Here is a 16,483-nt window from a genome sequence, read left to right as displayed (position 1 = left end):
GCACCGGCGGCTATATCCCCTCTCCTCAAAACGTGTGTTAAGGTCATCCGCCTGTACTTCGAATTTGGCGTCTGATGAGCAGATACGCCTCATCCGTAGAAATTGTCCAGTCGGAATAGCTCTAATCGTAGACCCTGTATGTCCCGAGGAGGCGTGAAGGAGTGCATTGACTGATGTGGATTTACGAAAAACATCAGTCTGAACACGTTGGTTGCCATCAACTTCCAGAACAATATCCAGGAAGTCTATACGACTCGAGCTATATTTATAAGTAAGTTTGATGTTATATATATTAGAATTAAGATACTGAATGAACGAGTCGAGCTGCTCCACCGTACCCTGCCAGAACATCAAGATGTCATCGATATATCTAATCCAGCACTGCGCCTGGGCAGCGGCCTGCACACCCTCGTCGCCAAAGACCTGTCTTTCCCAGAATCCCAGGAACAGGTTGGCGTACGAAGGCGCACAGGCCGCGCCCATCGCAGTGCCGCGCATCTGAAGATAGAAGGAGTTTTTGAAAGTAAAGTAATTGTGTGACAGGGCAAAGTTTAGCAGCTCGACTACTAGCTCATTCAGCTCTGGATCCCGACCGGACATTTCCAGGAAGAAGCGGGCTGCCCGGACGCCATCTTCGTGTCGTATACAGGTATACAATGATTCCACGTCCATTGTGACAAAAAGTAAATCAGACTCCATTGAGATGCCGTCAACCCTCATGAGCACGTCCGTCGTGTCTTTAGCATAAGATGGCAGTGATTCCACTGATGGTCTCAAATAAAAATCAATGAATCTACAAACTGGTTCACAAAAGCCATCAATGCCAGACACGATCGGACGGCCAGGAGGGTTAGCGGCATCCTTATGGATCTTGGGGAGGAGATATAGCGTCGGGGCCCTAGGGAACCTGACCATCAAACCATCGAACATCTTCTTGGATATAATTCCCAAATCATGGGCTTTAGAAAGAATTTGTTGGAGTTTAAGGGAGAAAGAGGTGGTGGGGTCAAAGTCCAATTTTTGGTACATCTCTTTATCTTTCAGTTGTTTAAATACTTCTCTCTCATACTGTACCGTGGGCCAGATCACAATGTTACCCCCCTTGTCAGCTGCTTTGAAAACAACAACATCATCAAATGACTGGAGTTCAACAAGGGCTTCTCTCTGTTTCCTCGTGAGATTATCAAAATGTCGCCGGGTAGAGATTGCCCTGAAATCTTCCATAACAAGTTTCGTAAAGATTTCAACGGCCGGGCAGACTGACAAGGGGGGGAACCTTGATGACCTGGAATGGAGAAAAGTGGGAGACGTACCTGCGTCAATAGTTTGTTCCAACAATAACTCTTCAAGAGCCACAAGAGCTTCCCGTTCGAGATCAGTCATGGTGTCCAGACCAACGTCTCTTTTATTGTGAAGTTTCTGTAGAACAAGTTTCCTCGAAAAGAGGTACAGGTCCTTTAGGGCTGTGAAATAATGAAAAGAATTGGTGGGGGAAAAGGACAGACCCAGGGACAAGACCTCGATCTGCGTCTCCGAGAGAAGATGATTAGATAGGTTAATTACCTGAAGTTTATTTTTCGATTTGCCATCCTGAGACTTGCTAGGGCCAGGTTTGGAAGGTCCGGGTTTCTTAGGGCCACTCCTGGTAGTAATACCCCTGGACTCATCTTTATTATATGAACTCTCAGATGTAACAGATCGGGTATCGTCCATGGAGCTGCCCGACCTCAAAGAAGTTGATCTGGACCGGGTATTAAAACCCGCACGGGACTGGAATCGTGCTCTTGCGGCACTGGATTTCCATCTGTAGACTCGATTGTTAGCTTGGTCAGCCAGATCTCTTTGGAACTTTTTGGACTTGTACTCCACCACCTCCTTCTCACATTTTTGTGATTCAAGATCCATCTCCTCGTTAAATCGCTGTAAGAAATCTTCTGATGAATTGGACTTTATAGTGGACAAAAGATTGTCCATCTCAGTCTCGATTTCCAGCAAGGTAGAACTATTATGGTCACGTAAAAGGGTCAAAAGACCGGTGGAGCAAGCGTGTGCAAATTCTTCCCACTTGATCTTGAATTGGGTGTCCTCCACCTCAAACGAGGGAAAAATTTGGACACGGAGGCCACGGGGAACTAAATTTTTCTGGATGTATTTATCCAGAAAAGCACAATTGAGTAAAGTGCAAATACGCTTTTTCAGTAGAACCTTAAATTTAAAAATGGCATCACGTGTTTCATTGGTGGGAGAATTCTCTGATGGTGCACCCCCATCCTCCTTAAGGACATTGTTAACATGTATGAGCCACGCAGAATCGTGGGCTCTAAAATCCATCATGGAAGAAGCTGTGAGAAACACAGAAATAGTTAGAAGACTTATACATTCCATAGAAAGCATAGATTCAAAATGGGTGAGAACCTGGTGGAGAAGCCACCACAGGTTCACAGCAGCTCGAGGAGCATTGCAAAAAAGGGAGAACAAGAGCAAAATTGCTGAAAACAGTTCATAAATTTTATTGTACAAGAGTTTCAAAGTGCAAATGCAATACAATAAATCACATTAATGGTAATACAAAAATGGAGGAGAAATGGGGGGCAGATGGAAACAGACAAAACAGTGGCCTCGTACGGACTCAGGAAAAAGGGAGGGTATTCCAAAATAGGATTGTAGGACCCTAAATCAGTGGCATGTAAACATCCAAATAAATTGGTAGATAGAACATATCCCTAATAGAGGTGCATATCCCTGAATCACTGGCATGTAAGCAGGTGGGGATTTTTTACTAGAAAGTCAAATCACGGCTTGGGAAGGCTGGGCAATGATGACCGTGAGAGGGAACAAACTTAGCCCGAGTCTGCATTGGCCAGATACAGACAAACAGGGAAAGAATACTCCCAAACAAAGGTACAAATCCCAGATTTGGTAGCATATGATTGTGACAAATAGGCGTGGAAGAATCCCAAACAGAGATACAGATCCCAAATCACTGGCCAGTAAGCAAATCCCAAAAGGGAAGGTGAGAGAGAAAACAGGCCTGTACAAATAGGCCTGCCACAGTAGGTTTTAATATATTATTATAGAGAGTACACAAAAAGTGGACAACCCCATCATCATATAACACATGTCACATGTAGAGAAAACATGAAATGTATGGAGATGGGGCGCCCAGCAGTAAGCGGTGTCCAAAGTTGCACCGTGGCAGGACTATAGGTGTAAGTAATGGTCTTAGAGTGCAGGCTAGTTCCAAAAAACGGGTAAAAAATCCAAGTACAAAAGGGGGGGAAATATTATAAATAAAGTAGAACAAAGGTACAGAAGTCATTATCCATAATGAGAGCATATACCATTACAATTAGCTATAAGCCAGATTAATAAGCGGCAGTAAAAATCATCATCAGAGACTATACACAATACAAAAAGATAATAATAGTCATAGAACAAGGAATCCCAAGATGAAAAATGGGTATAATGTCAGTGAACATCAATAGATTTCAAGGTTGTCAAGTCCAATCCATTTCGGTAAGAGTCACAGGGGGACATGTAGCAACAATTGGTGAAAAACTAAAAGAAGAGAAAAACATAAAAGAGTATAATTAAAAACAGAAAATTCAAAACCACAAAGACCAGACACCTGGTATTGCGAATGAAACACCAAAGACCAGCATTATTAAGTTATAGTACTCATAACAGAAGTATAGCAGTAGTGTACATAAACCTAGGGTGTCATTGTCAAGGTGTAATAAAGCAGAGAAAAGCGCCCACAAAGGCAAGATAACTGAAAAAGGGGGGCCTATAAAAATGAGGCAAAACTCAAAGCTTCATTAAGACCCTTGGGAGCGACCGTGTCCAAAGCCACAATCCATTTTGTTTCTCTTTGGGAAAGCATCTTTTTGATGTTGCCACCCCTTATGCCACTATGAACCACATCAATCCCCCGAACTCTCAGGGATCTCTGGTCGCAGTTGTGGAATTTTTTGAAGTGGCGAGGTAAGGTCTGTTCTCCAAACAGATCCTGTTCTTTCTCGGTCTCTTTCTCCTGCTCCTCTGGTCACGGCTCGTAGAGCCCGCAATTTGAGTGACTTATTAGTCCATAGCCACTACATCGCAAAAAGCCCCAATCCTTTTGCTTCGAGCGGCCCCACTTTGGGATGCATACCTTGCGGGCACTGTCTTGCCTGCGCCAATGTCTTCCGCACATGCTCCTTCACTAGTTCCGACTCCCAACGCACTTACCTGATTAGACATCGGATTTCTTGTAGCACAACTAATGTCATCTATTATGCTACTTGCAATTGTCCTCTTATTTATGTAGGACTCACATCCAGGGAATTACGGATACGTGTGAGGGAGCATGTGCGGGACATTGGCGCGGCCAGGACGGTGAACGATTTTTCTTTATTTAAGACCTTACCTCGCCACTTCAAAAAATTCCACAACTGCGACCCGAGATCCCTGAGAGTTCGGGGGATTGATGTGGTTCATAGTGGCATAAGGGGTGGCAACATCAAAAAGATGCTTTCCCAAAGAGAAACAAAATGGATGGTGGCTTTGGACACAGTCGCTCCCAAGGGTCTTAATGAAGCTTTGAGTTTTGCCTCATTTTTATAGGCCCCCCTTTTTCAGTTATCTTGCCTTTGTGGGCGCTTTTCTCTGCTTTATTACAGCTTGACAATGACACCCTAGGTTTATGTATACTACTGCTATACTTCTGTTATGAGTACTATAACTTAATAATGCTGGTCTTTGGTGTTTCATTCGCAATAACAGGTGTCTGGTCTTTGTGGTTTTGAATTTTCTGTTTTTAATTATACTCTTTTATGTTTTTCTCTTCTTTTAGTTTTTCACCAATTGTTGCTACATGTCCCCCTGTGACTCTTACCGAAATGGATTGGACTTGACAGCCTTGAAATCTATTGATGTTCACTGACGTTATTATACCCATTTTTCATCTTGGGATTCCTTGTTCTATGACTATTATTATCTTTTTGTATTGTGTATAGTCTCTGATGATGATTTTTACTGCCGCTTATTAATCTGGCTTATAGCTAATTGTAATGGTATATGCTCTCATTATGGATAATGACTTCTGTACCTTTGTTCTACTTTATTTATAATATTTCCAGATACTTACACATTCTCTCTTTATCTATTATACGCCTCTGCTTGTCCATTCACTGTTTTCGGAGTCTTGTGCGCATGCACGCGCCTGCCTTGCGTTCCCTGGCCGCGCTCCGGTGTCTCGATGGAGTCCGCGCGTGCGCGGAGGTTTGGGCAATCACTGCTCGGGCTTCCGCGCATGCGCCTGACTCCTTGACTGCCGGGGTTGTGAAACGGGGGACGTTCCTGGCCGGCCCGCGCATGCGCCGACTGACTCTGGAACTCTGAATCCTATTCGCGGTGTAATCACCGCGGAAGTATTTATGAGCCGCACAGACCGAACATGTGCACCACTCTTCACTTTCCCCCATGACGAAGCGGCAAGCGACGTGCTTGTAAGCCGCAAAACGTACGTCGGGCCTCCTTATACCACCGGACTCAGGTAAATTGTATTCCCTTATTTGGGCTTTTATTAAAAAAAAAAAAAAACCCTTTTGTACTTGGATTTTTGACCCGTTTTTTGGAACTAGCCTGTACTCTATCTAAGGCCATTACTTACACCTATAGTCCTGCCACGGTGCGACTTTGGACACCGCTTACTGCTGGGCGCCCCATCTCCATACATTTAATGTTTTCTCTACATGTGACATGTGTTATATGATCATGGGGTTGTCCACTTTTTGTGTACTCTCTATAATAATATATTAGAACCTACTGTGGCAGGCCTATTTGTACAGGTCTGTTTTCTCTCTCACCTTCCCTTTTGGGATTTGCTTACTGGCCAGTGATTTGGGATCTGTATCTCTGTTTGGGATTCTTCCACGCCTATTTGTCACAATCATATGCTACCAAATCTGGGATTTGTACCTTTGTTTGGGAGTATTCTTTCCCTGTTTGTCTGTATCTGGCCAATGCAGACTCGGGCTAAGTTTGTTCCCTCTCACGGTCATCATTGCCCAGCCTTCCCAAGCCGTGATTTGACTTTCTAGTAAAAAATCCCCACCTGTTTACATGCCAGTGATTCAGGGATATGCACCTCTATTAGGGATATGTTCTATCTACCAATTTATTTGGATGTTTACATGCCACTGATTAAGGGTCCTACAATCCTATTTTGGAATACCCTCCCTTTTTCCTGAGTCCGTACCAGGCCACTGTTTTGTCTGTTTCCATCTGCCCCCCATTTCTCCTCCATTTTTGTATTACCATTAATGTGATTTATTGTATTGCACTTTGAAACTCTTGTACAATAAAATTTATGAACTGTTTTCAGCAATTTTGCTCTTGTTCTCCCTTTTTTGCAATGCTCCTCGAGCTGCTGTAAACCTGTGGTGGCTTCTCCACCAGGTTCTCACCCATTTTGAATCTATGCTTTCTATGGAATGTATAAGTCTTAGAATATTCCTTACCTAGCCCCACTGGTTGTTCAAGTTGGTGATAAATCTCGTATGCTGATCCCGAGACCGGATGCGAGATGCAAGCAGCGATAACTGTGTCTCCCGTTTGGCTTGCTGGTAAGCCATAGCTATCACTATACACGGGTAACCCCTGTTAATGAGACGTTCAGTTAGACCTTTCAATTGTCGTCTATGGTCCTCCTCCCGTAAACATATTCTCCTAACACGGAGAAATTGTCCAGTTGGAACGCCTTTCCAAGTATGTAACAAGTGAAAACTTTGATATTGGAGGAAATTGTTAGTGGCTATCAGATTCCGATAGAGGTCCATGTGCAGCCCACTTCCCTGTAGTGTAACCTGTAAATCTAGAAAGACCACCGAACTGGCCGATATATCAAGTGTAAGTCGAATATTCAAAGGATTGTTGTTCAGAGTGGCAAAGAAGGTGAGGTAGTCCTGCTCAGTGCCCGACAAGATGACGAAAATGTCGTCTGAATAGTAACGCCAATAGACAACATGCTCAATCTAGAGTTGTTGTAAAGAATAAACGATAGTGGATTCCTCCACCCCAAAAACAAATTGGCATAGGCCGGCGCATTACGTGTGCCCATGGCCACGCCCGATATTTGTTTATAAAATGAACTGTCAAAAAGAAAATAGTTATGGTGGAGAATGAAATATTTTCCATGTCCTCAATTATTTCTGGTTTCCGATAGATAACCTGAAGCGTGAGTTTCCTGCAAAAAAGGAACAAATCTTTAATAAGTAGGAATTTGTCCAGAGCATGAGTGGGCAAAAAGGTTAATCCCTTCTGTAGGACCCGTGTCTCACATGGAGTAAGTACATTGTCAGAGAAATTAATAATTTGCAGGATGTCATTAGATCCATGGGTTTTCTGTGCTGAGATGATCTCTACGGGTACCTGCGTCTGCGAGTCCCCCTGTAGGCAAAGTTTTTGTCTGTAATCTTCTGAACTCTTGTTTGCAAGTTTCTTCTTGCCTGTGTGATGTCCATGTCGCTGCTGGCGCTGGATAAAAAAATCTTCACTCGACTCAGTGTCAGTGCGTGTAACATCAGTCCACCCTGACTCATAAACAGGTGGTTCCGGGCGTGCGGATTGTTGATTGCCACAATGTTTCCATTTGTATGCTGATTTGTTGTCAAAGTCACTGCGGTCTCTATATTAAATTTCTTTCTTTTCTTCTGGATAACATCATTTTCAAATTTGTCAACGATATTTCTCAATTTAGAGCTGAAAGCGGGGGCCTGCTGGGCATCCTTGTGTAAGGCTAGTTTGCCTTCAAGTTCCCTAATATGTGTCCGTGTGCTGTCTAGGAGGTCACGATCATACTCCAACAACATATTAATAATGATGTTGGGTCAACGCAGGATACTCTGCTCCCAGGTGTCTCTGAAGGCAGTGGTGGACTCCCATGCTGGGAAAATCAATATTCTAAGCCCCCGTGGCAAAAAGCCTTCATTCAAGTATTCCTCCAGACCACGTATGTTCCACCAGACTCCCGTTTAATGTGCAGAGATTAGTTGATGGGTAAGAGAAGAATAATTATCAGAAGAGGGAGTGGCTGAATCTACTTTAGTAAAAACACTGGCAGATTGAGCCCGCCAAGAGGCTCCCTAGTCTCCCAATCCATATTAAAATCTGGTGATGCTAAGGATAAATAAAAGAAAAAAAAAAGGTTGATCAATATTATACAGATGGATATAAAGAAGCACAAATACCAGTAGTACAGATCTATCTATGTGAGCGCAGAACACATGAAAAAATGATAATCTAACAGTGCACGAATGTGTGCACTGAAAACAACACAACAAAATACCTAAAAAGTGTGGAAACTCCAAGGAAAGGACCCCTACGAGAAACAAGGCCCACCAAAAATGGATAATCAATAGGAAAAATAGCTGTTAGGATTTCTGATAAAAAAATATGTTCAACTTTATTAACCCCTTCACTCGTGGGCGATTTTTCCAGGGGGTCTTTTTTCGCTCTCCTCTGAGAGACGTAACTTTTTTATCTTTTAGTTAATCTTGCCATATAAGGGCTTATTTTTTGCGGGACGCGTTGTACTTTTGAATGAAACCATTAGTTTTACCATGTAGTGTACTGGAAAACAGAAAAAAAATTCAAAGTGTGAAAAAATTTGCAAGTTTATCTGAATCACCAGCCTCAGAAATCGCAGGGTATTAGCAGCTCAGATTAGAGACCAGGTCAATGCCACAAAGAGTTCTAGCAGCAGACACATCTCTAGAACAACTGTTAAGATGAGACTTTGTGCAGCAGGCCTTCATGGTAAAATAGCTGCTAGGAAACCACTGCTAAGGACAGGCAAAAAGCAGAAGAGACTTGTTTGGGCTATAGAACACAAGGAATGGACATTAGACCAGTGGAAATCTGTGCTTTGGTCTTATGAGTCCAAATTTGAGATCTTTGGATCCAACCACCGTGTCTTTGTGTGATGCAGAAAAGGTGAACGGATGGACTCTACATGCCTGGTTCCCACCGTGAAGCATGGAGGAGGAGGTGTGATGGTGTGAGGGTGCTTTGCTGGTGACACTGTTGGGGATTTATTCAAAATTGAAGGCTTACTGAAATCAGCATGGCTAGCACAGCATCTTGCAGTGGCATGCTCTTCTCTCCGGTTTGCGTTTAGTTGGACCATCATTTATTTTTCAACAGGACAATGATCCCAAACACACCTCCAGGCTGTGTAAGGGCTATTTGACTAAGAAGGAGAGTGATGGGGTGCTACGCTAGATGACCTGGCCTCTACAGTCACCAGACCTGAACCCAATCGAGATGGTTTGGGCTTGGCTGGACAGCAGAGTGAAGGCAAATGGGACAACAAGTGCTAAGCATCTCTGGGAACTCCTTCAAGACTGTTGGAAGACTATTTACAGTAACTACCTCCTGAAGCTCATCAAGAGAATGCCAAGAGTGTTCAAAGCAGTAATCAAAGCAAAAGGTGGCTACTTTGAAGAACCTAGAATATAAGACATATTTTCAGTTGTTAACACACTTGTTTGTTAAGTATTTCATTCCACATATGTTAATTCATAGTTTTGATGCCTTCAATGTGAATCTACAATTTTCAGAGTCATGAAAATAAAGAAAACTTTGAATGAGAAGGTGTGTCCAAACTTTTGGTCTGTACTATATATATAGCAATTTTGGAGATTCCCACGTAATGTATATATCAGTTTTGGTTTTTCCTATGTGATGTAAACGGCACTGTCAGTGTCTCCTATATGATATATACTGACGTTCTATAAATGTAACACGAGCTATTATGAATTTGTCACTGTGAGGAGACATGCAGTGTTATATACTTTTGTGTTCGGTACAACCTTCTGCTGAGTTGCTTTCAAAACCTATAAAGTTGACTCCACTCTAGATTGACACAAATTAATACCACCTTATATCACATGCTTCACCAAAAAGAAGTAGCTGCAGCCATCCTACTAGGGGTGAGTTAATTAACTGTTTGACCAAATAAAAGTTGATAGTTTTGTACAGCCCCTAAATATCCAAATGGCCCTTTGCAGGAAAAAAAAGGTTCCTCACCCCTTATATAACTGGTAACGATTGGTGACAGGCGAATTGAAACATGAACCTATGGAGAAGACGACTTCAGCATAGAAGTGTAAAATTGAAACTGCACAACCTGATGGTCTAACATCTTAATCTAATCATCCCTCCTTTGTGCTCTACTTTTAGTCAATTGATAATTGATTTGTATTACAATTTGTATGAAAATGTTTAAAATATATAATGTTGATATGAATTCAATGCAGTATTATTGAAAAATAATAAAATCACTTTTATTCTTGGCAGATGACTGTAAGAGCTCAGACGGATATGTGATATTTTCAGATTTTGCAGAAGATGATCATGGTATTACCCTAGACACATATGAAGAACATGCCAATATCCCATATATACCTCAAGACCTTCTCCGAAAAAATCTTTCATCTGATAATTTTCAACAGGTCCTTTCTTCTGCTTCGTCAATGACTGATATACAACCCAAAAGTAATAGAACTGTTGAATGTGAACTAGCTGTTAAAGAGGAGAAACCATTTTTATGCTCAGAATGTGGGAAATGTTTTAATAAGAAATCACTTGTAAATCAGAACACCCTCACAGGAGAAAAACTAGACTCATGTTCAGAATGTGGGAAATGTATTATACAGCAATCAGAGCTTGTTGTACATCAGTCGTCTCACATACAGGAGATCCCATATTCATGTTCAGAATGTGGAAAATGTTTTAGTAAGAAATCACATCTTGTTCCACATCAGAGAATTCACTCAGGGGAGAAGCCATTTTCATGTTCAGAATGTGGGAAACGTTTTAATGAGAAATCCAAACTTAATGTACATCAGAGAATTCACACAGGGGAGAAGCCATTTTCTTGTTCAGAATGTGGGAAACGTTTTAACGAGAAATCCAAACTTATTATACATCAGAGAAATCACACACAGGAGAAACCATATTCGTGTTTAGAATGTGGGAAAAGTTTTAATGGGAAATCAGATTTTGTTAGACATCAGAAAATTCACACAGGAGAAAAGCCATTTTTCTGTTCAGAATGTGGGAAATGTTTTCTAAAGAAATCAAATCTTGTAGTGCACCAGAGAATTCACACAGGAGAAAAGCCATTTTTATGTTCAGAATGTGGGAAATGTTTTCTAAAGAAATCGAATCTTGTGGTACACCAGAGAAATCACACACAGGAGAAACCATATCCATGTTTAGAATGTGGGAAATGTTTTTATCAGAAAGCACATCTTGTTAATCATCACAGAATTCACACACAGGAGTGTAAGAAATAAATGCCCTGCATGCCATGCCCTGCATGCCATCTCATGACGCATGAGAAATAGACTTCAAAAAACGTAAAAATAACTAGATGTATTTTTTATATTGAGTAAAAATGATTGACAAAAATAGAACAGTTCATTAGTTCAATTACAGAAATGAAAAATAGTATTCTTTGTTTGCTTACGTGAGGAGTTCAATAATAGTCCATTTTTTTTACCAAATCAGTAGAGATAAGTTTCTTCATTATCCATACTTTATCCTGGACAGACGGATGGATGGATGCATCCGGCTGGTGCAGGGATGACCCCCCCCCTTTCTCTCAGATGTCTTCATGCGCATCTGACATGTTGCAGCTTGACTCCCCGGAGGAAGGGTGACCCCCCCTCCCCAGAATGTGTCATGGCATATATGCCCAATGCAGCCGCTCAGAAGGCTATTTAAGGAGTATTATATATATATATATATATTAGACAAGACTATCTCCGCATCTATCTATATTCAATACAGACTCAAAATATTAATTTCTATATGTACTGTTATCAATAAGTTCTGCATTATAAATTATTTGATAAATGTGAACTTTTTACAATTCCCCCCTGTGGAGGAAAAATTTACATGAAACCCTCCAAATAAATTAATACATCATTAAGATAACAGATCTTTTTTCCTTCTTTGGAAATAGTGGATTAATGTCAATGATAATGATGTAAATAATAATCAATTTTGCATTATTCATGTTGTATATTCAACAATATAATAATGTGGATTCATGTTATGGTAGGCCGTGACTGATAATCATAGAAAATACATAATTATACTTTCCTAAATCTAAAAAGATGCAAAACAGATCCGGTCATTATCTGATGTCATCTGGGATGGTGTCTCCTTATCAACCGATGTTTGTTAATTATTTCCGGCATAAACACAGTCCTTTGAAATAGATCCTTTGATAAAAGATGAATGGTTATCAATTTGATACAGTCCTTTATTGCATTTATCATTGTTAGATCCATAAACTTTATTCTTTGTTGCAAAGTCCATATATTTAATCAAAGTCCATAATCAAATGTCGATAAAGATGCAAAGTTCATAATTGTAGAAGAATAGCATAAGCTTTTGGTATCTGTGCAGTGTGAAATTTACATTAGTCACCTTGGATCCTGTGTGCTGTCTGTTGTCATCCTTGAAACAGGTGTTGAGACGTTTTTGGTCAGCATGACAGGGGTTAACTTTAACACTTTCTTGCTCTCTTTGGTAACTGCTTAAGTCTTAATGCACAGAACATGTTTCAGGTATGCAGCTCCCTGACAATATCGAATCTTGAAGGTCTGGAAATGATAACAAAACAGTGACTTTATAATAACATTGTCCATCCTGACGTCATAAAATCACCATACTTCTGCAGTCCAGAAGCGGTAAGTGTATTGTAATTGACACAGTCTTATTTGGGATGTTACGTTTCGGACTTATGGGCAGGGCCGCCACTAGGAATTTCAGGGCCCTATGATGGCAAAATTATGGTGCTTCCTTGAGACTCCTCCCAGGCTCCACCCCCGCTCCGCCTCCACCCCGCAAACTTTCCGCAGTCTGCCACTACTCTTGGAAAAACAATATATATATATATATATATATATATACAGTTAGGTCCAGAAATATTTGGACAGTGACACAAGTTTTGTTATTTTAGCTGTTTACAAAAACATGTTCAGAAATACAATTATATATATAATATGGGCTAAAAGTGCACACTCCCAGCTGCAATATGAGACTTTTCACATCCAAATCGGAGAAAGGGTTTAGGAATCATAGCTCTGTAATGCATAGCCTCTTTTTCAAGGGACCAAAAGTAATTGGACAAGTGACTCTAAGGGCTGCAATTAACTCTGAAGGCGTCTCCCTCGTTAACCTGTAATCAATGAAGTAGTTAAAAGGTCTGGGGTTGATTACAGGTGTGTGGTTTTGCATTTGGAAGCTGTTGCTCTGACCAGACAACATGCGGTCTAAGGAACTCTCAATTGAGGTGAAGCAGAACATCCTGAGGCTGAAAAAAAAGAAAAAATCCATCAGAGAGATAGCAGACATGCTTGGAGTAGCAAAATCAACAGTCGGGTACATTCTGAGAAAAAAGGAATTGACTGGTGAGCTTGGGAACTCAAAAAGGCCTGGGCAAAGGCCTGGGCGTCCACGGATGACAACAGTGGTGGATGATCGCCGCATACTTTCTTTGGTGAAGAAGAACCCGTTCACAACATCAACTGAAGTCCAGAACACTCTCAGTGAAGTAGGTGTATCTGTCTCTAAGTCAACAGTAAAGAGAAGACTCCATGAAAGTAAATACAAAGTGTTTTCATCTAGATGCAAACCATTCATCAATTCCAAAAATAGACAGGCCAGAGTTAAATTTGCTGAAAAACACCTCATGAAGCCAGCTCAGTTCTGGAAAAGTATTCTATGGACAGCTGAGACAAAGATCAACCTGTACCAGAATGATGGGAAGAAAAAAGTTTGGAGAAGAAAGGGAACGGCACATGATCCAAGGCACACCACATCCTCTGTAAAACATGGTGGAGGCAACGTGATGGCATGGGCATGCATGGCTTTCAATGGCACTGGGTCACTTGTGTTTATTGATGACATAACAGCAGACAAGAGTAGCCGGATGAATTCTGAAGTGTACCGGGATATACTTTCAGCCCAGATTCAGCCAAATGCCGCAAAGTTGATCGGACGGCGCTTCATAGTACAGATGGACAATGACCCCAAGCATACAGCCAAAGCTACCCAGGAGTTCATGAGTGCAAAAAAGTGGAACATTCTGCAATGGCCAAGTCAATCACCAGATCTTAACCCAATTGAGCATGCATTTCACTTGCTCAAATCCAGACTTAAGACGGAAAGACCCACAAACAAGCAAGACCTGAAGGCTGCGGCTGTAAAGGCCTGGCAAAGCATTAAGAAGGAGGAAACCCAGCGTTTGGTGATGTCCATGGGTTCCAGACTTAAGGCAGTGATTGCCTCCAAAGGATTCGCAACAAAATATTGAAAATAAAAATATTTTGTTTGGGTTTGGTTTATTTGTCCAATTACTTTTGACCTCCTAAAATGTGGAGTGTTTGTAAAGAAATGTGTACAATTCCTACAATTTCTATCAGATATTTTTGTTCAAACCTTCAAATTAAACGTTACAATCTGCACTTGAATTCTGTTGTAGAGGTTTCATTTCAAATCCAATGTGGTGGCATGCAGAGCCCAACTCGCGAAAATTGTGTCACTGTCCAAATATTTCTGGACCTAACTGTATACCCTGGCTCCCAAGTCGAGTGGCGTCCTCTCTGAGCCACAATGCATTTCAGCTGGATTTGCGCTCTCCAACGCACATCCAGCTGAAGCAAGGCGGGGACTGGGGTCGGCGGGCCCTTCCAACACCCCCAGCGATCGTCCCGCACCTGTCTTCGGCTCACAGAGCGAATACCTGTCTCCGCCGGTTGCTGAGTCCTCGCCACCTCCACGGCTCTGCTTTCCTGCAGCAGTGTGATGACTTCATCACACCGCTGCACGCTAAGCCCTGCTCTGCCCCTGCCTCCAGCACAGGAGCGGACACTGAAAGCTGTGCAAGAAATTGTGCCTGGGCCTCCCTTTATTATGGTGACAAAGCTGCAGATTTATATGTATATACATATATTACATAGTGTCCTCTTTTGTTATGTACAGAACCATTCCTTACATATTGGATTCTCTTGTCATTTTTGTTATTTATAGAGCTCTGTCTTTATTTCATACCGTCTTCTCTTGTTAGATATGAAATGACATGACTGTTGATGGAACATGGCAAAGCTTCTTTTCTGATGGACTGGTCTTCTGGTCAGATGCTGCTCCATCAGCAGTCATTTTATATCTATCAAGAGAGGATTATATAATAAAGAGAGGGAGCTGTGAGTAACATAAATAACGAGAATATGCTATATAGGAGATAGTGCTATACAGAAAAAGAGAGGACACTATATAATAATGGACAGCACCATACATAACTAGCGAGGATGCTAATAAGGGACAGTGTTATACATAATAAAAGGAGAAACGATGTACTTAAGGATGGTGCTTTACATAGTGAGTACACTAAATAATGAGGTTGCATCCTGCATCCGTGTGCAGTGTCAGTGTGCTGCCTGACTTTTTTTTCTCGGACACCGCACAGACCCATGGAGTTTGTCCTATTCCTCATAATCAGATCAGAACACTACATGCTCCGAGTCTCGCAGATCTCATTCTCAGATGTGAATGTATCTATGAAACGCTAGGGGTCCGTGTGCCATCTGATAAAAAAAAGTCTGGCAACACACGGAAATGTCACAGAAATGTGATAATGTGGCCTAACGGATTTAACAAACAACAGCAATACTCCAAGTCATACAGTACAGAATAAATGTTTTCAGAAAGTTACTTACCGCTGATGTCTCATATGGTAAGTTATTTTCTGTTGGTTCTTCTCCATCTGGTCAGACCTTCATGTCGCCATCTTACAGCCACTACTGTTCTTGTCACATTGATCACTGCAGCCCTGAAAATAACAAGGTCACATATATTATATACTTACATTTACCCCACACTGTGCCCCTAAATATAAATATGCACCAGACTATATATTATACAATGAGCGACACAACATTCAGAATATAAGGTGATAAATAAGCTGCACTGTGCCCCCCATTAGCTATAATCTGTCGCCTAATAAATATAAACTAATCAGTCTATGTGACACTCCCTCAATTAATTATAAGGCTATGTGCACACATTGCAATTTTGTAGCGAAAATACGCAGCGTTTTACAGTTGCAAGCAAAACGCATATTTTATGCAGTCTTCTTCCTGCCAATACATCAGCAATTGCAGCACAATTTTATGCTGCAAATACTGAATGTGTGCACAAAGCCTTAGTCCCTGTCATGTGACCTCCCCCTACAATTTATCATACGTCCATAATAGCTTCACAATGAATTTTGGGGAGGGACAAGACACAACCAGGGCTATATAATGAATTTTAGTTTGGGTAGGAGGATAACAGGGCCATATAATAAATTTTGGAGCGGAAGCTATGAGGAACTTAACATCCTCACCCACCATCCAACTCATTTTAAAGGAAAACTTGCTGTCAG

The 16,483-nt window shown here is 41.4% G+C and overlaps 1 protein-coding gene across 1 annotated transcript in view; it reads left to right on the top strand.

Annotated features, from left to right (window-relative positions):
* Positions 1-11,985, top strand: part of LOC142311940 (uncharacterized) — a 34,526-nt gene extending 22,541 nt beyond the window's left edge. Inside the window, exon 4 of the mRNA XM_075350810.1 lies at positions 10,342-11,985. Coding sequence (XP_075206925.1) covers positions 10,342-11,342 — 1,001 coding nt within the window. The 3' untranslated portion in view covers positions 11,343-11,985. The remainder of the gene's footprint in view (positions 1-10,341) is intronic.
* Positions 11,986-16,483: the final 4,498 nt, after the last annotated feature.

This window comes from Anomaloglossus baeobatrachus, chromosome 5 (genome assembly GCF_048569485.1).
Source record: "Anomaloglossus baeobatrachus isolate aAnoBae1 chromosome 5, aAnoBae1.hap1, whole genome shotgun sequence".
Lineage (NCBI taxonomy): Eukaryota > Metazoa > Chordata > Amphibia > Anura > Aromobatidae > Anomaloglossus > Anomaloglossus baeobatrachus.
The sequence above is the reverse complement of the archived record's forward strand: the minus strand, read 5'-3'. Positions and strand labels throughout refer to the sequence as shown.